This window comes from Chelonoidis abingdonii, chromosome 11 (genome assembly GCF_003597395.2).
Source record: "Chelonoidis abingdonii isolate Lonesome George chromosome 11, CheloAbing_2.0, whole genome shotgun sequence".
NCBI lineage: Eukaryota > Metazoa > Chordata > Testudines > Testudinidae > Chelonoidis > Chelonoidis abingdonii.
The window spans coordinates 52,585,371-52,609,055 of NC_133779.1; the positions used below are offsets into that span (position 1 = coordinate 52,585,371).

General features: G+C 41.8%; 1 protein-coding gene across 3 annotated transcripts; it reads right to left on the reverse strand.

Annotated features, from left to right (window-relative positions):
• Nucleotides 1-104: 104 nt before the first annotated feature.
• GABPB2 (GA binding protein transcription factor subunit beta 2) lies at nt 105-22,680 on the reverse strand. Of its 3 annotated transcripts, XR_004373823.2 has the most exons (10): nt 22,538-22,662; nt 19,780-19,917; nt 18,013-18,180; nt 16,057-16,251; nt 15,265-15,415; nt 12,062-12,175; nt 10,404-10,589; nt 8,108-8,253; nt 5,808-6,908; nt 105-5,253 (listed from the first exon to the last, which is right to left on the reverse strand). XR_004373823.2 is itself a non-coding variant. In XM_032781266.2 (9 exons), the coding sequence occupies exons 2-9, from the start codon at nt 19,885-19,887 to the stop codon at nt 6,621-6,623; spliced, it is 1,356 nt and encodes a 451-aa protein (XP_032637157.1). In that variant the 5' UTR covers nt 19,888-19,917; nt 22,538-22,680; the 3' UTR covers nt 105-6,620. The 3 variants fall into 3 exon arrangements, 2 of the variants coding, with proteins under 2 accessions (XP_032637157.1, XP_032637158.1); XM_032781266.2 differs by having other exon boundaries at nt 105-6,908; nt 22,538-22,680; XM_032781267.2 differs by having other exon boundaries at nt 105-6,908; nt 19,780-19,887.
• Between the last annotated feature and the right edge of the window lie 1,005 nt (nt 22,681-23,685).

The window sequence follows — 23,685 nt, forward strand, 5'->3', positions numbered from 1 at the left end:
CCTATGAGATTTTTAATCACAGTACTGAAGTGCTGAATAAAATCTCAAATGCAGGTACAAATGTTACACTCGGTATAGGTTACTGTAAGAAAAAGGCAAGCATATACATGACTGTCATTTTATTAGGAAACATAGTACAAAAGTGTATGTAAACATTTAAATTTAACATCTGAAAACATTCTAAATACAAAAAGAATACTTAAGCTTTCTAAAGGCAGCCTGTACATAAAGCTATTAAGAATCTTTTAGAATTCTGGGCACTTAAATGCTTAATCACAGTGCTAATTGGATTTGTAATGGACTTTTTGTAATGAAGTGGCAAATAGGATTCTGCCATGATAACAAATATACACACAACCCCTAGGATGTTAGGGATTCTGACCTGATGTGGGTAAGGTTGCAGAACCTGAGCATTTCTCTCCATAGAACTGCAAGCCTCAAGATAAGCCAGGAAACACTGGTCAGATCGTGCAGGTGGTAGAGTAAAGGAAAACTCCAAGAGGTCTTTGTTAAGTGACTGAAGGTAGGTCTACACTGCAATAAAAACCCACAGCACCAAGTCTCAGAGCCTGGGTCAATTGACTCAGGCTCACAGGATTTGCTGCAAGGTTAAAAATTGCAGTGTAGACATTTGGGTTCAGGGGGAGCCCTGCAGCCCAAGCCCAAGCCAGCTGATCTGGGCCAGCCATAGCCATGCAGTGGGTCTTTAACTGCAGTGAAGATGTAACCTAAGACCTTGTCAACATGGGGAAGTTACCCAGCACAGCTGCAGTGGAATAACTGGTCTGGTGTAACTCCCTGCGAGGACACTATTCGACAACCAAAATGTGTCCACACAGGGGAATTATACCAGAATGGCTTTAAGTTACTCCCCCATGGGAATTTCCCATCAGAGCACACAAGATCTTTTTGGGTGGGCATTTATTATTTAAAAGCTAAAGGAATCTAACAGTTTGGTTAAAGTTTACATTTTCTTCTCCTCTGGAGAAGTTTTGCAGTTTAAGTCAGTTTAGAATAATGGAACCACTGATGTAGAAATAGACATGGGCACAATTCACTTCTCTCCCAATTACAGCCAGATCATGTTCACCTCATGAGAAACATACTAAATGGATGTGAATTAAACTAGAGTGCAGGTGGAAACCTAATCCCTACAGTCAGGACTCAGGCAAACCTCATGGATTTCAAAGAGTTTTACCTGAGTAGACTGTGTGCAGACCCATTAAATTGCTAAATGTTGTGTTTCCATTCTGGGATTCTTTTCTGCAGCATTTAGTCACCTAAAAAAAAAAATCTTAATATAAAAAAAGGAGAAACCAAGTAAGTTAAAAATAACACTTTTGAATGTTCATTTGAAACCAATCAAATTTCTCCTGCCTCTCCCACTCAGAAATGCAAATCCCAAAATAAAACAACTTGTAAATTGGTCTCTTGAGCTGGAAATTCAGGCAGGGTGTGTGGGAGGATTATGTTCTTTTTTTAAATAAGTGCTATGTACAGACAGCTCCCTTTCTGCACACAGGTTAAGATGAAAGCCTAAAATAAGCCCTTTAAATTTTTTGTAATCCTTGTCATTGCTCAATTAAAAATCTGCAGGGTTTGGACGAGATGAGCTAATGCAGGCCTTTATCCTGCAAAGACCCAGACATAATTTCAGTGGGACTATTCACATGCATAACATTGCTCATATGCATAAGAGTTGGCAGGATCTGGGTTTACGACGAAATTTTTACATTTTTTCCTTGTCCCTTATTTAAGAACAGTGCATAAAATAGCTATGTAGCCTCATCTAGCCTTATGTTAACCAGAATATAGCACTGCCCCTCTGTTCAAAAGCCAGCGTTCATCATATAAATGCCATGGATAAGGGAATACAAAAGTTGGAAACCATCTTTTCGAATGCTGAACACCTTTCAGACATGGTGCATGAAAACTTCTAAAATAAAAAACACAAAATGGTGAATTTTTCACACCGTACAAAATTAATACTGTGCTTTTTTTCTTTAAAAAACTGACTCGTTTTTAAAATCCCAGTCCCCTTAAACAGCATATTCGATTTTGGCGGGGGGGGGGTGGGGGGGGGGAAGGGCGAGAGATCTGTTTCCCAGTAGCAGGGTTTAAGCAAAATTGAGACAACATAGGGGAAAACAGTTAAAATGACTATACACAAAGTGCTGTCAAATTCAGACTTTTTTTTTTGCCAGCTTTTCAGTTATTGTAATCTTAGGTCTTGCAAGTAACTACAGTAGGCACAATTTTCAGGCAAATGTAATTTTAAACTTAACAGTGTCCCTTTAAATCTGTAAACATGTTAAATCAATCTCTCTGGATTACCCTTGTGATGCAATTTCACAGTGTACAATAAAGAATATCAGCTCAGACAATTGTAACATGTACAGAAAACAAAGCAAAGCAAATGAATGTATTTTTCAATTCAGAGGAAACACTGGTTCTTTTTTATAGTATTGAAGTATAGTGAAAATGTAAAATAAGTAAGAGTCCTGTTTTTCCAAACTATCATTAATTTTAAAAATTCATTATTAAAGCCTTCCTCAAAACATCTTTTGGAAAAGATATAAAAAGTCTTTTTATAAATAGTTACACTGTTTATAAATAAATGCACTTTGATACATAAAACCAGTAAGTTCCATGGTAGATTTTACAATACAAAGAAAGTAGTTTCATAAGTCTTTCCTAAAGCAGTTAGTGAAAACCACCAATAAAATACTGTTAAAACGTAGCCAGCTGTTTTAAACAAGAAAAACCACACCACATAATTTCTGCTTGGACTGGACTGCCAGGGCATATCTTTAAATTGCACAATATTTCAAAGACACCCCCGCCCCTTGCAGGAAATATTTCTGAAATTTATGGACTATTAAGTTTTAATTGCACTACAATAAGTGATGAAAAACACAGCCAAATTCATCTTGGTAACTCCATTGATTTTAGGGGGGTTATAGCAGGGGTGACTGGCTCACTATGTTAAAAGAAAGTGGAATATGCGACACACTTCCTACTTTGGGTATATGCACAAATGGTGCAACCACCCTCCTTATAGGTTATTGCCTTTGAATGGATATATAATTAAGAGTCAAGATGGCACTGAATTCACAGTGTGCGGAGTTCCATTACTGACACACTGCTACCATGATGTCTTTCTGCTGTATGGCAGACACACTCTTACCTGTATGTTCTGCAAATAGCAAGTGTCCATAAGATTACATGTTAAACTCTTTCCAACAAACCATTCGTGACTTTGGCTCACATCCCCCCCACTCCCTTCCCCTCTTCATTTTATGGACCAGCTTCTTTCCTATCCCCAATCCAGCTGCAAGAGAACTGACAGCATGTTTTCCTGAATCTTGCTTTTTGATTCTTAATTGTTACCAAGGAGACTCCTCCAAGTTTGGTGAAATGCAACTTATTGCAACATTTAAATTAATTTCAACAGCTATTTTAACTGAGTTTATATCACTGACCAGCCTTTGCTTGGCTTGTCCTTAGATCACTAGTTGGGGTAGGCATTGCATTCGTACAGCGCCTATTACAACATGTCCTCAATCCCAACTGAGGAATTGAGACACTACCAAGATTCACAGAATGCTATTTTAGCAGTGATTGGTTTTATCAAAGAAATCGAGCCCTTTGTTTCTCATTCTGAAGCTGCTGTCCAAAGCCCAATGCTTGATTCTAAAAGTCTGGGCCTCTTCACTGTTACCTTCTAGCCACAAGAACTAAATAGAGGAAAATTTACGTAGGAGAGTCAAACTCTCTTATCTGACTCCTTGTTAGTAGAATAGTCCCTCTCACGGCTTCCACTGAAACTGCACAAAGATTCAATCAGAGTGACGATGCAAGATTCCCTAGTTACTGATTTGTGACTCCAGCAACCAACGCTCACTTTGGGGGAAGATGGGGCGCTAAACAAAATAAACCATCCAGACAAGGAGAAAACTCCAGACCGTGAAATCAAGAAGGAAATTATTCCAAAGCTTAACTGGTAGATACCCCAGTTTTGTGGCACTTAACACTAGACTGAGCAAAACCTCAGAAAATATAGTAGTCCTGTATTGATAGGGATATGGACTGCTAACCAAACAGAGTTGGAAGAGACCCAGCTTCTACAATTCTTTCTTTCAAATTAAAACTGAACAATGCTTTTCTCCTAATCAAGAAACCTCTCTGTTCAGAAGTCACTTTTTCTAATAAAGACTACTAAATTAAAACTATTTGACTTATATTAATCCATCATTACAATGGATAGTTCTCTTCCTTCATTTCTAAAGGCACAGTGTACTATCTGCACCATCTAAAAGAAGCTTTGCACTGTAAGCATATGTACAGAATAAATACAACTTACATATGTACTCTGCAGTGTGGATGTATATCAAATTCTGCTCTATTTCAACCATTCAATCCAAGCGGAGACAATGAGGGTGCATGGAGGCAATGGTTGAATTTGGTACAATATCTACAGATGGAGAACTGTTAGGCCAAAATGCATGGTCAAAAAGAATTTATGTGAGGTGCTTCAATCTTTCCCATTTCTTGACTGAACAGAGGCAATTCACTTAGAACAGGAAACGGATCAAATGCTTGAATGCAAAGGCTTTAGAATAGATATGGAATTCAAGCTGCAAAGACAGGCTGAAGTTACATTTAAAAAAAAATGTATGCCAATCTCATGCTCATTAATGCGAGAGGCTAACAGCACCATACAGAGCAAAACCTGATTCCAATAGGCCTCCACGGCCCCTCTCAGGACATGACCTGCAATGTCATTGCTATCAATTCAAAGCCACTCTTGAGCCATGACTATCCTATGAACTTGAGCCAGGCTTTTCTGATGTGACCCAGTCTCCCCTCCACAGAGGCCAATTCATTTTCACCTATGACCATGCCCAGGATTCCAGAAGTTAGTATCTTTGTGGACTAAAAAAAGTCTCTGCATGATTCATCTCATGTCCTAACATGGGCATGTCTGCTAGAAAAGAATTATAATGAAAGAGGTATTTGTATCAACACAAAACCACATTATCTGGACACACGCTGCTGGAGATAAGAATACAAGACAAACCTTTGCAACCATGAAATTGAACAACTACCATGAATACTTGCAATCCTCATAAACAGAACTTAAGCAGGAGAGACTGTATTATGCAAACTGAAGTCATGAATTTAACAATACTTGCCTTAGAGGGAAGACAGATTTTCCAAAACTTGTCAAGAAAGCAGTATCAGTTTTTCAAGCTAGAAGAGATTTAATATTTTCTAAACTCTGCAGCAAAGTGGTCAGGCTACATTCTTGTGAAGTTTTTCCTCAATTTAAATTGCTTTACTTGTGATCATTAATTAAGACTACCATACTGTAAACAATATTTCCCACAGTTGATCATAGCACTTCCAATAATTTTGCTTCAGTCTTGTAACAGAAAAGACAGACAGACAGTTCTGCATGTAATACATGTTTCTCACTTTAAAATACAATCTCTCAGCCTGCAACAGGCAACACATATAGGTAACTTATTTACCCTCTGGGTCTGCAAGCAAATAGACATTTAATAGTAAGATCAGTCACTTGTTTAAAAAATTTGTTTTAGTATATTTAAAATGGACAATTTTGATTAGTAAAGCTGTGAGATGCCTACCCACTTCCAAACAGAAACATACTAGCCTCCCAGACTGTCTTATAACACAACTTCAGACATTTTGCATATATAAACAGTTGGTGCCATTGAATAGCACAAAAATGCTAAAAAGAAAACTTGACCGAGTTTCATAAAACTGAAGGGTCTAATTTTTACCTGGTATCCCTTTAGGTAGTCAAGGGTTCAGATGTAGATAGCGCTTTCAAAAACAGGCCAAAAAAGGCATTTTAATATTCCCTGATATCTCAAATTGCTTAAATGCTGAAGACCTCATGCAAACTTAGCCTGTGCTTTGCTCTTGTAGGAGGTGCTGTATTTTGGATTCATGTTTGAAACAAACATCATCTACAAAGACCAATCCATTTTTCACCTTCTCTTAAAGGGCTTTGGAAGATATTGTCAATAGTGTTTTATTTCAGAAACGTTTGCTTTCCAATAAAAGCCAGCTTTTTAATGAAAAGTTTATACTCCCCAAACAGACTGTTGTGAGACTCCAAATCATGGTTTCCAATCTGATAACTACACACAAGGGTGCAAATATGTCATTGCATAAAATTTGTTTTCAGTGCAGTAAATTCAGGGCAGCTGAGCGCTATTACCAGCCACTTTGGCAATGAGGTACTACTTTCCCCACCCACCCTTTTCCCTCCCACATTATAGACCTATGTTACAAAATATGCTTGGTGGTCACTTGCTGGCTAAATTTATTAGGGTACTTTTTAAAATACCTTTCTCTCAACATCAAACTATAAGAGCACCTTTGGCTTTCTGTTCAAAGCAAATTAATGTCATGAGCTGCAGGAGAGATTTTATCCCTCTGAATGGAACCACACAAGCAGTTCAGTTCTTCAACATTCCAGTTGCATGGTGGGTCTTCAACAGACCAGTTAGCTCACAATGTTGCTTGTCAACAGCATCTCCTTTAAAATAATGGTTTTTCCTTTAAAAACGGAGTTGGTAACTCGCAGGTTACGCCGTTACAGTTTCCACAGCAATGTCAGTAGGCTGCTCTGTTTCCACTACAGTGGCTGCAGACTCGTCCATTTCCTCTGGCGATACCACAACTGCATCCACCTCAGCAACCTCTTCAACCACTGTAAGCTCAGCACCATTGGACTGCTGTCTTGCCATGGCTTCAAGCTTTAGCCGGTATTGCTCCGCTTCTTGTTCTTTCTTCATTAGCTGGCTTCGATATTCTTGCGCCTTTCTGTTTGCCTCGTGCAACTGCTGCTGTAACATTTCCCTTTCATTTTCGTCCTACAAAACGAGACAGACTGACTAGTGCTCAAATGAGTCAGCAGCTTGCGCCTGTATCTGGGATGCAAGCACTAATACACAATACCTAGACACAGGTAAGAAAGGACAGACTAAGTGCATAGAGAGATAATGGGATGTCTCAGGGCATAGGGATACAAAGCTTTCTGCCTCTACTCATTGGTAAATCTAAAACAGGGCTGGGTTGCATCAAAGGGCTGATTAGTGGCCTATGTTAAGTGAAATCAAGTTGCACAGAGTATGTGTTAAGGCAGAAACTGTCTGTTGGACTTATCAGCAAGGTAGGCTAGGGACAGTTCTCTAGTATAAGTGACCCCATAAGGATGGATTAGTGGGGTTTCCATATTTCTTTATAATCCAGATGCAAAAGCAACAGTGTTGGCAACTGGGGAGAGGGCTAGAGAAACAGACTAAACAAAAAAAGAACCCACAACACCTAGTGGCCCCCAAAACCAAAAGGTAAATTGTGCCACCATATCCTTCCAAATGAGAGGGTGCTGGATAAGTTATCTGACATTCTTTAAAACAGCAGGTGGAATGTGGAGAGGTCAGTCTCACATTGGGTCTGTCATCACTGCAGTTTTAGAGGGAGTTCTAAATAACAGAGCAGAGTACAATGCTTCAACTCAATAGCCTGGGCTCAAAAATTAACTGACAAGATTACACAAAAAGAGTGACTTGGAAGAGACTCTCCCTTCCCACCACCAGTGACTCAATTGCTAACACCACTTGCTCTGTGGCCTAGGGGGCACAGCACTTCACTGCCATGAGGGAGACTTGGTTTCTTATTCCCTGCTTTGCCACTGGCATGCTGGGTGACAGTATGCAAGTCACTTTCCCCTCTCTGTGCCTCAGTTTCCCCCTCCTTAAATGGGGACAATGACACTCACCTCTGTAAAGAATTGATATCTACTAATGAACAGCACTACATAAGAATTAGTATGCAATACAGTAATACCACCTAACTGATCATACAGATTGAGCAGAAAGAATGAGAAACATAGTGAGAGTTTTCAGAAATGGGAAAGACACGATCATTGACTAAATTTAAAAATCAACTTGGGCCACATCATTTTTGAGTTATTTTTTAACTATACTTGAAACCCTACATTCTCAGTTCAGTGCAGACTGATAATTTAGACTGCACCCATTTTCTATGAAAGTTACAAACAAATTTTTACCTGGTTTTCCTCCAAATCATTTACATTTTGGTCAACTTTTTGCTTCTTTGCTGGTGGATGTTCTTCCTCTTCTACATCATCATCATCATCATCATCATCTTCAATAACAGTCTCTTCTGCAACCTGACCAGCAGGTACAGTTAAAACTACAAGTCAAGGAATATTAAATGCAGGAAATGAATATACAATGGATTACAGATGCTTTTGTACATAAATCCAGAGACAGACTACTTCAAAATTAATGCATGAGGGAGGTGCTGCTCTGCACAAAAGTGGTGGGAAACAATCAGTAATTTCTAAATTTACTGAAGGGATGCAGAGCTTCTTATCAAGTCCCAGGTTACATTTGCTTGTTCATATCTTGCATTAAGACATCCTCTTTGCTACTGCAAGAAGAAAGTTTCAGAGCCCATTCACCACCTAGCTGGGAGAATCTTAAGTCAACAGTGAATTTTTTTTTTTTTTGGTTAAACACACTCCCTATTATAGGGAATACTATAGTTCTTTCATCATCCTGTTCTTGTCAATAGTATCGCAATTGAATTAAGAGGGCCCTTCCAATCCTGGTATTCTAGGATATGAACTACTGTGTTCTATCAAGAGAGTTCTAATTAGGAACATTGACAGAACAAGCTACAGATCAATAATTATGTGTAGACATTTGACAAATAATTCTGAATAATAAATGTGAGAAAGTTGCTTTCCATTCATGGACAGTTTGCAAACAGGTGAAATGAAAATAAATACCATATATACCCATTCATAAGCCAAATTTTTTTTAGTAAAAAAAGAAGCACCAGAGAAGGGGGTCGGCTTATGAATGGGTAGAGAGGGAGAGGTGGGACAGCCCCTCCCCCCAACAAAGGGAGCAAGCAGAGGCAGCACAGCCAGAAGGGAAGAGGTAGGGCCAGAGTCTCCCCACTTCGGGCCACGCTGCTGTCCTTCAGCCTCTGAAGCAGCTGCAGCTCCAGGGCTGGCAGGCTGTGGCCAGGTCGAAGACATCCTCCCCTGGCCCTCCCCAGATAAGGTGGAAAGGGATGGGGAGAGAGTGTGGGGATCCCGGGCTAGGAGTTGGGTCATGTGGGGGATTGTCATGGGGTTGCTCCCCTAATGCCCAGCACCCCCCCCCCCCCCCCCAATATTCCCCAACCAGTTGCTGTCCTGCCTGACAGTGGTAATAGCTGGCACGCAGGCACTGTGTACTTAGGTTTACCTCTGTGCCGTGGATTCTCTGCCAGCTTAGGTCTTCAAACCACAATTTGAAAGACTCAATAACTCACATAGGTCAGGTTTGCTAATAGAATGGTATGGAGCGATTCTGTGGCCGCTTTGTGCAGGAGTCATGTTGGAATGATTATATGGTCCCTGTCGACCCTAAGTCTATTGTATGTCTTCGGCGCCTGCATATCTGATGGTCGCGGAGCCAAAAGTTGCTGATCCCTGATTTTATAGATGCTTATACGTATAAGTATATAATTTTCCAATTTTGGTTACTACTATATTACTTGTGGTTGGTGGCTATTACTAAATGAACCAGCAGTATGCACAAAGTATACAGGTAATCTTATATGAGTGTGTCTGCCCATTCTCAAACACATACTTGCAGTTTGTGGAACTGTCAGATTAGGGATGATCGTTAAAGCTAAGTATTAGAGTATCATAGCAATATTGAGAAGGGAATAAGTGATACTTGAAGCATGACCATCAAGGAAAGGTCGTAAACCCATTTTATTTAAGACTCCAAAATAATCACACAATGGGTAGTGTTTGAGAGACACAATTGGCTGAGTCCTTTAATCGCAGATTTGGAGAGACACATACAATCATTCTAGGAAAATTCCTAGCCTAGCTGGTGGGAATGCCCACCGATATTTTATCATAAACCTCTATTAGGTTATCATTACTAGTATGTTTCACTCATTTGATCAACTATTCATTTATAATAAAAGCCAGTACTTGTTATTTAGAATGATTATGCAACTAGCTTTAGTCATAAAGATGGCCTTAATTCTCTCTACCCTTCTGTTTAGAATGCTCACTGGAAGACAATCTGTAGAAAAATTAATACAAAAAAAAAAAAGCAGCACACTGCAAGCAAGCTGAACTATGTAATGCCTCATTTTTCCTTCCCTCTCCCTGCCCTCGCCCCCCCCACCCGCCCCTCCATGCCTAGTTTCCTGAGATTCACAGACCTAAGTCTATCTCTGTGCACCTACCTATAGCTTTTTTTTATTTTTCTTAACATTAGGAAAGTCTAAAACTGGCTTACAGTTTTCTAAACTGAGTAGCCTCTTACCTTGCTGTCCATCTTGCATGGTCACTATAAACGGCTGGCTGATACCACTAGTAGGAATGGCTGTTTGGAGACTGCCCAGTGGAACGCCGTCTGTTACTATCGTAATGACTCGTTGACCTCCACTGCCAACCACCTGTTGTATTGCAGAATCTACAGAATTTGCTTCCACTATTTCCTCTGTGTTAGCTGGAGAAAGCAGAGCAAAACTCCTAAGGTTTTTTTTGTTTTTTAAAGAAAGCTAAGCTTGGAGTAAATGAGTCAATGTTTACTGCACAAGAACCACAAACACTGAAGCATCTGATATGCAGTAATCTGCAAATGTTAAAAATCTAAAATGGACAAAAATAAAACACCAATACAATCATAGCAACTTTTCAATGGTAAAAATAAATAATTCTCTTTGGATACCTAGATGAATTTAAAGCACCAGCATTCACAAATACAAATAAAACTAATACAGTCAAAAGTACTGTCTGAAAAAAAATAGGTTCAAAGTTTAAAAAAAGATTACATAAGGACTGCTTTTAAAAGATGGCCAGCTTGATAATTCTAAAGTCAACCGGTGGTTTCCACATTCTGCACATTGTAAATATACCATAAAGCAGTGGCTCTCAACCTACGATCCAATGAGCACAGAGCTGTGATCCATGTGACATCCCCAGGGCCATGTAGGTAGTATAGATACTGTGTAGATGCAGCCACATAACAAAGAGCTGCACATGTGGCCCACAATGGTAAACAGGCTGAGAATCACTGCCATAGAAGCATCACAAACCGTTTTTTAGAATAAAGTACTGTAGAACCCTGTTTTACGAACCAATTGGGACTGAGTTTATAAAATTGACCTTTCTGATCTGATGAACATCTCAAAATTACAGCAGGCACAGTGCATAAATTGCAGTTTGGTGCTGTTAATTATTTTCTTCTTGTCCTTCAAAACCACTGCAAAGCAATTTCCAACACACTGATAGCCTCAGAACATAAAGGGGTGTCAACTTGCTCAACTACATCACTTTTATCATGTGATTATTTCCGCTTCCCAGGGTCAGGAAAAATAGTTCATGTAAATGGTTGTTCATAATGGTCATAAAATTGAGATTCTATGGTATGCACAAAAAGAATCCAAATGTTACTAAGGCCCCAAGACAGCCTAACAGTTAAAAAAACCCACAATGAGGCTCTGTAAAAGTCAGGGGAAACATACAAAATAGAGGTGGTGATAAAATCATTCCAAACTGTTTGGTAAAACTGGAGTTTGAAAAAAATAACACTGTCAATATTTGTGTAGTAAGGAGCATCTGACTGAGATACAGGTTGTGTCCTATTCTATTTTTATAGCATGTAGTTGCACAGAACAGTTCTAACAGGATCCTGGTCAAAACAGGATAGAGCGAAAGACTGGTTAGTAAAAAAATACTTTGGTGCTTCATTCAAAGGAGCAACTATGATCTGTAGAAATATCTGAGCTATGATAGACAAATCTATTAGCCTTGCAAAGTGATATATCTGGCAGTAGTTGCAACTCTTGAGTTATGCTGAATGAATTCAAATCCTTTTTACAAGCTATACTTAAGTAACCCAATTTCCTTATGATTTCTTGCAAATTATACACTAGGGATTAAATACATTGATGTCAACGGCAGATTCATTCCATCTACCTGTAGCTCTGTTTGAATTGGAAAGAGGAGCTGATGCTTCAGCGAGGGCTGCAAGTGTAGCAAGCACAGAGGTTGTTGAGTTTGAAAACTGCACTGTAGATACACGGGAATCACCTGTTTTGAGGAAATGAAGGCAAGTGAAGGACATTTGCAGTCAGAGTGTTCTACTATACTATTAAGACTTTACTAAAAGAAGTGTTCAAGCAAAAAAATGCTGCCAAAAACCTACTACTCTACTGGAGATGTTTTTCCAGCATACCCCACTTCAAGATCTGAAACAGTCCCACATACTGTTCTTAAAACATGGTTAAAATAAATACCTTCTTCTACTGAATATTCATTTTACTGGATTTAAAAATAAATGTATTAGAAACAATGCAAAGGAATTAAATGGAGCAAATTGATGCAAGCTAACATGACTTACTCCAGCATTGTCACAAAGATCACCTTCAAGTGGCCTGATGGTAATCCCCTGGGCTATCAAAATCCAGATTTTGGCACTACAATTAGCTTTCATCCTGAACAGATGCGAACAATGTTTTCAAAGCCACAGATGATCAAAATACAAGCCCTCACCAGCATAGAATAGACACAGTCTGACCACATTAGCATTATGAAAGCAGTTGCTATACATTTAATTATATTTACCTGACTTTGCAGTGTCACATTTCAATTACAGAATTGCAAATACCAAAAAATTTTTTAAAAAGCCTGTTGACAACCCAAATTCTTTTACTGTGAAATTTTGCCAATCTATAAAGTATTGACTCCGTTCAGCATTGCTTTTTAGAAAACACATTTTGTTTGTCACAAATCAGAGCTTTTTCTTGAAAGCTAAATTAGTTAATTATAACACCTAGCAATTTCAATGTATGGTTTGACAACCAGCTTCACAACATACGCCAGTCAGTTGAAACCCAACAAAGGAACTAGTGTAAAGACTATTAGAGTCAGCATATCAAGTTCTTGGATTGCAGATTCGGCTTTGTGCAAGGAATAAAAATCATCCCAATTCCAGTGCAAGAAGCTTCTTCCCTCAACTGAGCACAGTAATCCATTATACTTTGAGACAGTACTGACCAAACAGAAGAAAGAGGGACCAAAGTTAGTATATTCAATATGCTATTTTCAGAAAGTTGTAACATTACTTCTGAACAAAATTTCTTCAGGCAAATAAAAGACATTTGCCCTCATTAAGGAGTTTGTAGTTTTAAATAAACGTTTTAGTCACCTACAAGCAAGAAGTGATACAAAGAGTGTCTTCACTTATGTAAAAACATTAAAACTATTACTTGCTGAGACTGAAGTACAGTCTCTAATGCCCTCTTGTGGGAAAATAAAGTAAATGCTAATGACATGTTGGGATAAAGGCAGTAATGAGTTCCCAAAACCTTAAGAACCTTACTGGGTCCTCAGCAGCACTTCCGCAGTGGTGGCGGGGTGGGGGTGGTCTTCACTTGCTCCAGGTTTTCAGCAGCAGGTCCTTCACCTGGAGCAAGTGAAGGACCCACCGCTGAAGTGCTGCCAAAGACCCGGTAGGGAACTGTGGGGTGAGTACAGAACAAGCTCCACATGCCTGTCACGCCCCCCTTCCCCCCCAACTGCCCCCCTCAGAACCCACAAGTTTCTCCTCCCTCCCCGGGGTAGTAGCAGCAGCCCCGGGGGCTATTTCAAGGGCCTGGGGCTCCAGCCCCTGCTGGGAGCCCCAGGCCCTTTAAATTGCCTTCTGGGGAAGCCTGGCCACCTCTTTAGCAACTGGTTATACACCACCTTCTAAGTTTAACAACCAGTACTTGCGAACTGGTGTGAACCAGCTCCAGCTCACCACTGGATAAGGGTTTGCTGGCCCTGACAGACCAGAGTTACTATTGACAGGAGTAAAGTTTTAGAGTGTGGCATCCAAAAAGAACAAAATGGGAAAGACATATTGGCCTTTTCATATTTTTAACATTAATCGGATACATATATTGCGAGAATGTCCTTGTTTTAGGACAAGGTGAGACATTATTCATGTGAAGCCCTTTTAAACCTCAGTTTGTTTTTTTTGGGGGGAGGTTAATTATGGGATCTGTCAATTTATTAAAGGAGTAAGCCACATGGCAAGTTTCTACTCAAAGTAAATTCAGTCTCACTAAATCAATGGGGCAACACCCAGGATTAGGGGGCCACTTGTACTGAGCCAATTGCAGCATTGGGCCCTTAGAACTGAAAACAAGAAACATCCACATTTGTAATACTGCTCCAATCAACTCTGGCAAACACTCATGCATGTGAACAGTTCCATTAGCTTCAAAAGTTACTCACATGCAGAGGTGTTTGCAAGGTCAGGCCCTCAACTTGCTTCATAAACCTTGTATTCAGAAGCCTCCTTAAGATTGAAAAGAAACCGTAGTTTGGATTTCCCAAATATAACAAAAACCAACAGGTTATAAAGTCTCACATAAGGAAAAGAATTTATATTTGGCCTTAAATGAATTTTTCAGACAAATTTATGGAAATAACTAGCTTCCTCATTTTTGTATCTTATCTCATCTATTGGCTAGAAAAAAAATAACACCCAAGATACATTCTCTGCAATGATTTTCCATTTGTTTCCCTATCTGACTTTCAAGTACACGAGATGACTCGCTCTGCTCTTCCAGTTAAGAAGTAATAAAACAGAGTATTAATGAATCCTTGACAAATGTAGGGATTAGGTACCAAATGGTGAATATATCTTACCTACTCAAATTTTACTAGTGGAACTGGCACTGGCCACTGTCAGCGGACAGGATACTTACTGGGCTAGACGGACCTTTGGTCTGACCCACTATGGCCGTTCTTAAGTTAACTATCAGTGCATTGTAATTTGAGTCCTTTACATTTTCCAAGTTATGAAGGTTCTATTTTACTGCTTACAATACACACTGAGCCAGATCCTCAACTGGTGAAAATAGCAAAGCTCTCCGCTGACTCAGTGGAACAAGCCTTTTCATGCCAGCTTAAGTTCTGGCCCATTATCTTTTACAGATAGAGTGTATATTTTGATAGGATGGATATTTTAGTGCATTCCAATACGTTTTAAACAACTTTCTCTATCAACTTAGAGCATCTGCCTTCTACAATTCAGAAGACTGAATTTGAGAGATGCAGCTTTCTAAAAATCTTTAGACAAGAAATATTTTGGAGAAGCATTTTTTGCTTACATGTTCACAGAATCTTACCTGAGGTTGTTTTGGTGTTTGCGGAAGAAACGAAACTAGCAAGATTGAGAACTTCCCCTGATGCAAGGATAAATGGTGAGGCAACAGTCACTGTATTTGTGACAGGATTTGATCTCTCTGGATTCATGTTCACCTGATTCTGCATTGCCTCCTTAAGAAGAAAATGCAATTAGGCACACATTTTTATCTCATCTCCAATAAGAGAAATACTTGGCATCTATATAGCATTTTTGGGGCCTAATTCTCTGTTGCTCTGCATCTTGTGTAGTCAAATAATTGTATTTGCTTTGCACTGGTGCAAAAGTAGGTATAAAAATACTACCAAATCAAAAATGGCAGTGTTTTACACTAGTGTAAATCAATACACAAGTTACAGGGCAAGAGAGAATCAAGCCCACTATGTAAATAGCCTTTTCCAAACATTAAGTAATCAACCTTGTAATAAAATAAAAATAATCTTCCATTCCTATAGGCATGTTTCCATAAACATTCCAAGAACAAAGAGTCAATTCCAAGAGTTCAAAAGCAGAGTTTCTGAAGAACTGTGCGCCTGCAAGAAAACCAATGCAGCGCTGAAATTTTGGACATTATTCTCCAAATCTACTAACTTAGTGATGAAGAAACTAATATCAATTGACATCGCAATATTTTATACGAGTTACTACAATTCTGATTCAGGCATGCAAGAGAGTTTCTTTCAGAATGTTCATTCTCATCGCATTGGCAAATGCTGTAGGCAGATAACGTACTTTCCCCGTAATTATCAGCTAACAGATTTCTTCCTTAACCCACCTGCAGCATTACCAGAGTCTCTGCATTGTTCTTGTCCAGGGCTATATCAAAGGCTGATTTATCAAACTTGCTGAAAGCATGAACATCAGCTCCATACTTTATAAGCAACTCTACAACATCGCGATGGTTGTGTTCTGTTGCCCAGTGCAAGGCAGTCATCTTCAACATGTCCTTGGCATTTACATCAGCACCATTCTGAGAGAAATAAAAGCATTGCTTTCATCTAACAGTATTTTTTTCAGAGCATGGCCTCTCCCTCATTCAAGAGGGACAGGCTGAACACAAAGGGTGGAATCACAAAGGTACTTCTGCACCTAAATCCCAGACTTAGGCAGCTAAGTTCCAGTTTTGGTTCCACTGGAATCCACAAGACTCCTGCAGAACCCTGCAGATGCCTAAACTCACTCAGTGCCTGCTTTTGTCAGAGCAAGAGTTCCCTTGGCACCTATGTTCCTGCCTCTGGGTATGTGTACGGCTGCCTCCTTCTGAGCAGCTGGATGCCTACCTCCCACCAAAGCCTCAGCGTGAACGTGGTTCACAAACAAAGGGGAAAGACACACATTCGGCCACCTAAGACACGTGCAAGGCTTGATCCAGTAGGCATGCTCTGAGGCGATTGAGGCATGACTCCAAGTGGCAGGTTCCCATTCGTAGACAGATGCCTCCCTGTAGCCCAGAGTTAGGCACCTATCTCTGATAGAAGAGCAAAACAGAGCACACAATAGCATCTCCCATTGGTACTTTAGGGTGGAGCTGCCTGCAATCCACAAAGGCCAGCATGGTATTCTAACATATCTATCTCCCCTCATTTGTGGTATGGAATATAGACACCTGCCCAGCTTTGTGGATCACAGTGTTGTCCCTGTGAGTGTCTAGGCACCTAAAAGTTAAGTGCCACCATCATGATCAGCATTGCAACATCTAAGTCCCTTCATAGATCCCACCCGACATGCTGTCAAATATGTGGGTATGCATGCGCAAACACACCACTTAAGAATTTAGAGATTTGCTTTGGTATTAATCTTTTACGATGACACTCATCCTAGGTGTTATTTGTCACAACAATGGGTAAAACAATTCAGACAATATGATTCCTTAAGCAAAATAGTGTTGCTTTAACACAGCGGTCAGCAACCTTTCAGAACTGATGTGCCGAGTCTTCATTTATTCACTCTAATTTAAGGTTTCGTGTGCCAGTCATACATTTTAATGTTTTTAGAAGGTCTCTTTCTGTAAGTCTATAGTATATAACTAAACTATTGTTGTATGTAAAGTAAATAAGGTTTTTAAAAAATATTTAAGAAGCTTCATTTAAAAATAAGTTAAAATACAGAGCCCACCCAGACCGGTGGCCAGGACCCAGGCAGTGTGAGTGCCACTGAAAAATCAGCTCACGTGCTGCCTTTGGCACATGTGCCATAGGTTGTCTACCCCTGCTTTAACGTCACCCTGAGCTATGTGCTTCCAGTTCTCCTGCACAGACATCACACTGTTTAAAATCAGCATTTCTCAAAATGGGGGCCCCGACCCAATAGGGGGTTGCAAGGCTATTGTTGGGAGTCACATTATTGACAACCTTCCTTCCTTCTTCCCAACACAGAAGGAAGGGTGGCGTGATATGGGAATGAGGGGTGGGGGTGTTGTCACAGCCTGAAATATTTTCAAAGGGGGGCCCAGCAAAAAAAGTTTGAGAACCCCTGTTTTAAATCTCCCATACTTATCACTAAATTAAGCAGTGATTTCATTGAACAATTCTGAGATTTTTCCTTAGAAAATTTTTTTTAAATGATACTTAAGAGGGGGAAGAAGTTTTGTATTTCATCCTACCAGTAAAAATATCTAATTGGCATAAATCGACCAATAACTTCTTCACATAGAGTAAAGCCTAATAAGGGACATTACAATGTAATTTATCGGATTTATATTCTGCAGATTGATGTACAACATCTAACTTACCCTAATAAGAAGTTCTACAATATGTGTATGTCCATCAGCTGCAGCCATATGCAGTGGTGTCCTGTCCACTTTGGTTCGAGCATCTCTGCTAACACCTGCTCGAAGCAGCACTTCTGCTGTTGAATAATGGCCATACTGGGCCGCAAGATGAAGAGGTGATGTCCCAAGCTGTATATCAAAAAATGTTTTTAAAAAGTTATCTGTTCAACATAGGTGTGGAAGCACATATTTATCTCCATTAATGTGTTCAGCAATTTTAAAGAACTAGAATTACACCCCCACATAGGGGAAGTACAAACCCCCAAGTTGGGGTGAAAGTAACTTGCAGGACTTAACGGTACTGCCAGAGTCCTTGGGGCGGGGGGGGGGAGGGGACCCTCAACCGGAAGAGGCATGCCCTCTCAAGATTTAAAGGCCCTGGGGCACCAGCTGTGGCTCGGAGCCCCAGATCCTTTAAATCAACCCAGGGCTCGGGGCAAACTAGAGGGCCTGGGAGCCCCGGGCCCTTTAATCCCAGCCCCAGCCCAGCTGCCAGAGGGGGGGGGGGGGGTGTTAAGGGTTCTGGGCTCCTCGCAGCCACAGGAGCTCTGTGCTCTTTAAATCCCCACCAATGAATCCAGTGCAGTCCGGCATGGCGTTCTGGCTCTTGCCGGTACACTGTACTGGACCATACTGGCTTACTTTCACCTCTGACCTAAGTTCACAGTGGCAAGAGAAAAAAAAAAAGCCACCTGGCCAGAGGGCTGAATGTCAGGAAGTGGTAGAGGGCCGAGTTAAATGGATAGATCGCCACGGGGTCTGGAGAGCAACTACTGGCAGGGGGCACCCAATGCAAAGGGATGGTCATGGTGTGCTCTGCCAGAAGGAGGCAAGCCAACCAGCAATTGACCCTGCAACAAGCACCAATTATATAAATGAATGATTGGTATTATAGTCTGTGTGTTGACAGCAAACAAAATTCGATCGTGATCACTTGCACCAAGGCAAATGTTAAAAAATAAACTGATCACTGAACTAAACTTCTGTCAAATGAGATCTGATATACAATTACTTTAAATGAAACATTTAAAACATATCCACAAAAAATAAAAAAAACACACATTAGTTGCCAGTCAATATGGTTGGCTGCTCTAATTCCCTCTTATAGCCTTTAAATTCAGTATTTAAATGTACTTAGCAAGTTAATATAGTTTGAAAACCATTGACACTTAAGGATGACTTTAAAGAAGACTTAAAAGGAATGATCAAACACCCCCATACTCAAGGACAGGTAAAAAATTGCTCAACATTCTATAACAGCGGCACCCAAACTGGCTACACTGGCAACTTACCAGGAGTATGAATGCCATGCTTTGGCCCCATCCTTTAACTATTTAAACCCATACTTAACTTCACTATCCCAAACTAGTCCCTCTTACTCCAATGGGGCTACTCCATGATAGTAAAGTTATTCACAGAATAATTCCTCCTGCAGGAACAGGTTCAGGGCCTAAGTCTGCATAGACCAGCTTTCAGGATCAGGGCCTAAGTCTGCATAAACATTTCAAAAGTGTACGAATGCTTGTTGCTTGAATTTCCCAGCAATGAAATGTCACAGTTAATCAGTCTGGTCGTCACACAGTTACAGAGCGAGGGTGCCCAGGAGCGAAGTTAGGACTCTTAAGATTATCATCTACCCCTCAGGCTGCCCTCACAGGATCTGTTCTATATTTTAGTTGGAGTAAATACCTTTATGGAAAAAGGTAGCCTCTTCTATTAAAAACATACCCAGTCAGTGGTGAAAGGAGCACCATTTGCCATTAGCGTTCTAACTTCGTCATCTTGCCCTTTGCGAGCTGCTTCTAGCAACCTCTTTCCAAGGTCCACTAACGACATCTTTATACATGGGAACAAATTTTCAGAAAGCTGCATTTTAAAACAGAAAAAAAACCACTTTAAACGCGCAATATGACTAAAATATCATCAGCTAGACTAGGATATAGATGCACACTGGAAATCAATCTAAGCCTGATATGACCAGTAATTACTCAATCAGTTCAAGTGTTTATGAAAATATATATCTTTTTAACGTTCAGTACTTGCAACATGATAGGAATGCAAAATGCAACCCCGACCCTGCAACTGTATCATCTGATACAGACCAATAGCTCAAGGATACCCCAGCTGACTTCAGAGGCTCAGCATGGACTTGAGATCAAGTCTACAATAGCAACAGCAACACACAGTACTTAGTAAATACAGCATTTTACAAAGATTAATTACTTCATCTTCAGAAACACCCCACCACCATGCGCAAAGGGCCTGGTATCTTTGTCCTCGTTTTACAGCTGCCAGTCACTGAACAATAAAGTGACTTCCATGTTCATAAAGGCAGTCTGTTTTAGAGCTGGAAATAGGAACGTCTGGGTTCTAGTCCTGGGTTAAGTCTACTAAGCAATGTTGCCTCTGTTTTTCAAGATATACTTTAAAAGTATAACAAAATATGTTAATCAGGGGATCTGAAGTTCTTGTCTGACACAAATACAGTAGCATTTCATTCCTATGAAGAACTGACATGAAGCCTAAGTATTAATTTATGTGCGAGGCTCGTCAAATGGCTACAAGTGAATGTCTATGCATACCAGTACTGAACTGCACAATTAACCGGTGAATCCATCAGACCTTTAACAGAGACAAAAGCTTGATGAAAAAAGTATCAGGGCGTAGCCATGTTAGTCTGGATTTGTAAAAGTGACAGAGTCCTGTGGCACTTTATAGACTAAGGTTAGTCTATAAGATGCCACAGGACTGTCGCTTTTTATGAAAAAAAGTTATACCACTTCATTGAACAATTCAACAGAAGCATCCAAATATAACATAAGTAACCCCAAGTATGTAAATGACAGTAAAACTAACTCTCCTCAAGTAACATAGCCAATGTAAAGTTTCCCATTTTACAAGATGGTATTTTAAACCTAAGTGCGCAATTATTATATGCAAAGTATTAAACATAGAAGGAAGGAGTGTGACCATTTTTAGCTTTGTCATAAAAAACTGATATTCACGGAAACAAACTTGAAAGATGAAAAAAATCCTTGCAAGCTGTACGAACAACTAGAAATAGAGCATGATGACATCTTAAAAGGGCCACTTTAAATAAACTCCGCACCACGTTAAAGCAGTCTGTATTCCCTGCTGAACCTTTTAGGGGCAACCCCATTCCCACAACTGCTCACATATGTTTAACTTTGGCCCAGTCCTACAATGAGAACCATGCAGCACAAAATAGGCCCCCAGGTGCAGAGCTCATTACAGGATCTGGATCTTTCTGTACATAAAGATTGACTTTGGGTATGGCTACACTTGCAGCTGTACAGCGCTGGGAGTTACAGCTGTCTTCGTACAGCTGTGTAGGGAAAGCGCTGCAGTGTGGCCACACTGACAGCATTTGCAGCGCTGTTGGGAGTGGCTGAACAGGCATTCTGGGATACCTCCAAATACCTCTGGAGGCCAATTACAGCGCTTTTGGTGGCCACACTGGCAGAGCAGCGCTGCATCACCAGCGCTGCAATCATTATACCCCAGGCAGAGCAGGAGTACAGCAAGCGCTGCAGCCAGGGAGATGCAGTGTTGTATGTGCCTTGCAAGAGTGGACAGTGAGTAAGTTGCAGCGCTGTAAACCCACCACCAGCGCTGCAACTCTCCAGTGCAGCCAAGCCCTTTGAGGCAATTGTGCACATGTAAACACAGGCAAGTGTTAGCAGGACCATCATGGCCTTAGCTTTACTTACACTGATTCTTAGTAGGACAGCCTTTATTTTTAATGCTCCTTTAACAGTCTCCTAAGCCCCAATCCCGCAAACACTTTTACACTTCACTTGCCACGCATGAACAGCTCCATTGAGTTCAAGGCACATAAAGCTAATCATGGGTGTAAGTATTTGCAGGATTGGGGCTTAAGGGATTTGGATTTGTTTTAAAAACTACAAAACCCACAGTTTCTCTCATCGCACTTTAACCTAACTCTGGATTCACTCTTAAACAGCTATAAAATCACCAAAATCAGGAGCCCCCCAGGCTCACAACCCCTCCCCCCATTCGAGGTCTCCGTAGGATCTGACACCTGAAACGTCCCTCCTCTCCAGCAGCAACAAGTGTCTTGAGAGAAGCTTCAGCTAAAAACTTTAACCTTTCAAGTGATCGGAATAAAGGAATAAAGCCCCGCGCTCGTTTCTGTTAATTCTGGGTCCAGGAGGATCTGCCCCCACCTCCAATGCTCTGCAACACCCCCTCCCTGCCAGCCCCTCAACCCCACAAAAGTGGGGACCCCCCGGGATTCCCCCCACTCCAAGATTCACACTCTCCCCTCAGGCTCCCTCCCCAAACCCCAACCTCTAGGTGGGAGCAAAGACCTTCTCAACCCCCAGCCTCCCCTCTAGGCAGGGTACCCCCCTCTCCCCGAGAGAGCCTCCCAAGGGGCCTCTTCCCCCGTGACCCCCAAGTAGAGTGACCCACTCCTCCCCCAAGAAGGGACCCCCCCACTCACCCCTGCGAGGCGGAGGCGGCCCCCGGCGGCGCCAGCGTGGGCGTCCCACGGGCCGGGGGAAGGGGAGGTCACTGGGGTTCCCTGCTTTTAACTGCCCCCCCTCTGCTCGGGAGGGAGGGAGACAAAATGGCGGACCCGGAAGTGGAAGAAGTCCCCCCCCCGCGGCGGAGGGATACACGGAGGGGGGAAGAGGCCGCCCAGAGCCTCGAGCTGCTCTAGTTGTACGGACCCGCGGGGCATAAACCGTTAGAGGGAGACAAGGGAGTAACAGGTGTGGGGTGGATCGCCTAGGAATTCACGGCTGTATCCCTCCTCCAGGGGCCTCCAGATCCCGGGCCCGCCCAGCGCGGCGGCAATAGCAGCGCGGGGTAACTCGAGCGATCATTAACGATTCACGGGCTTGGGGAGGGGGCACCCCACCCCCCCGCCGCCTGGATTATTTTTCTCCGGCGGAGGGATACGACGAAGTTCATACAAGAGCGACGAGCGAGTGGTTGTAGGCCCGGCCGGGCGCTCGGCGGACGCTTTGGGCGCCAAGGATGAAAGTGAGGCGGGTGCTGCGCGCGGGGCGCCGGGTTTCCCGCTCCCCCACACGGGTGACCTGAGCGGGACCTCTCCCGTCTCCACCCCGTCAGTGCCCCCCTTGCACAGCCCTGTACGTGTCCCCAGCTTGCACCCCCCAGAGGTGCGCTCAGCCTAGCCCCACGCGTCTCTTAATAGCTGCCCTCAGGTCTGAGGTGCCTACACCTGTGGGGTCCCGCATAAGTGGCCCTCGTTTTGGGGGGACCCGCCCACTATGGGTGCCCTCACCTTAGTGTCCACCCTGTACAAGCCACTAGCTCAAACAACCTGACCTGGTTCAGTCCTTCCTTGTCCCAGGGTGGGAACGTGGCTTGTAAAAGGGGTGAGTGGCATGCATGCCATTGCCCCCCACAATAATTGGGGCTGCTGCTCCCCAAATGGAGATGGCTCCCCTGAGCCCCCTGAAAAAGTTGTATGTAGAGGCGTGCAGAAAAATCCTTCAGCCTGAAATGATTCTTATTGTTGCTCTTAATCTATTTTAGTAGTGCCAAGAGACTCCAATTAAGGCTCAGGAGCCCACTGTGCTCAGTGCAGACAGATAGTGGAAAAGACAGTTCTTGGCCCAG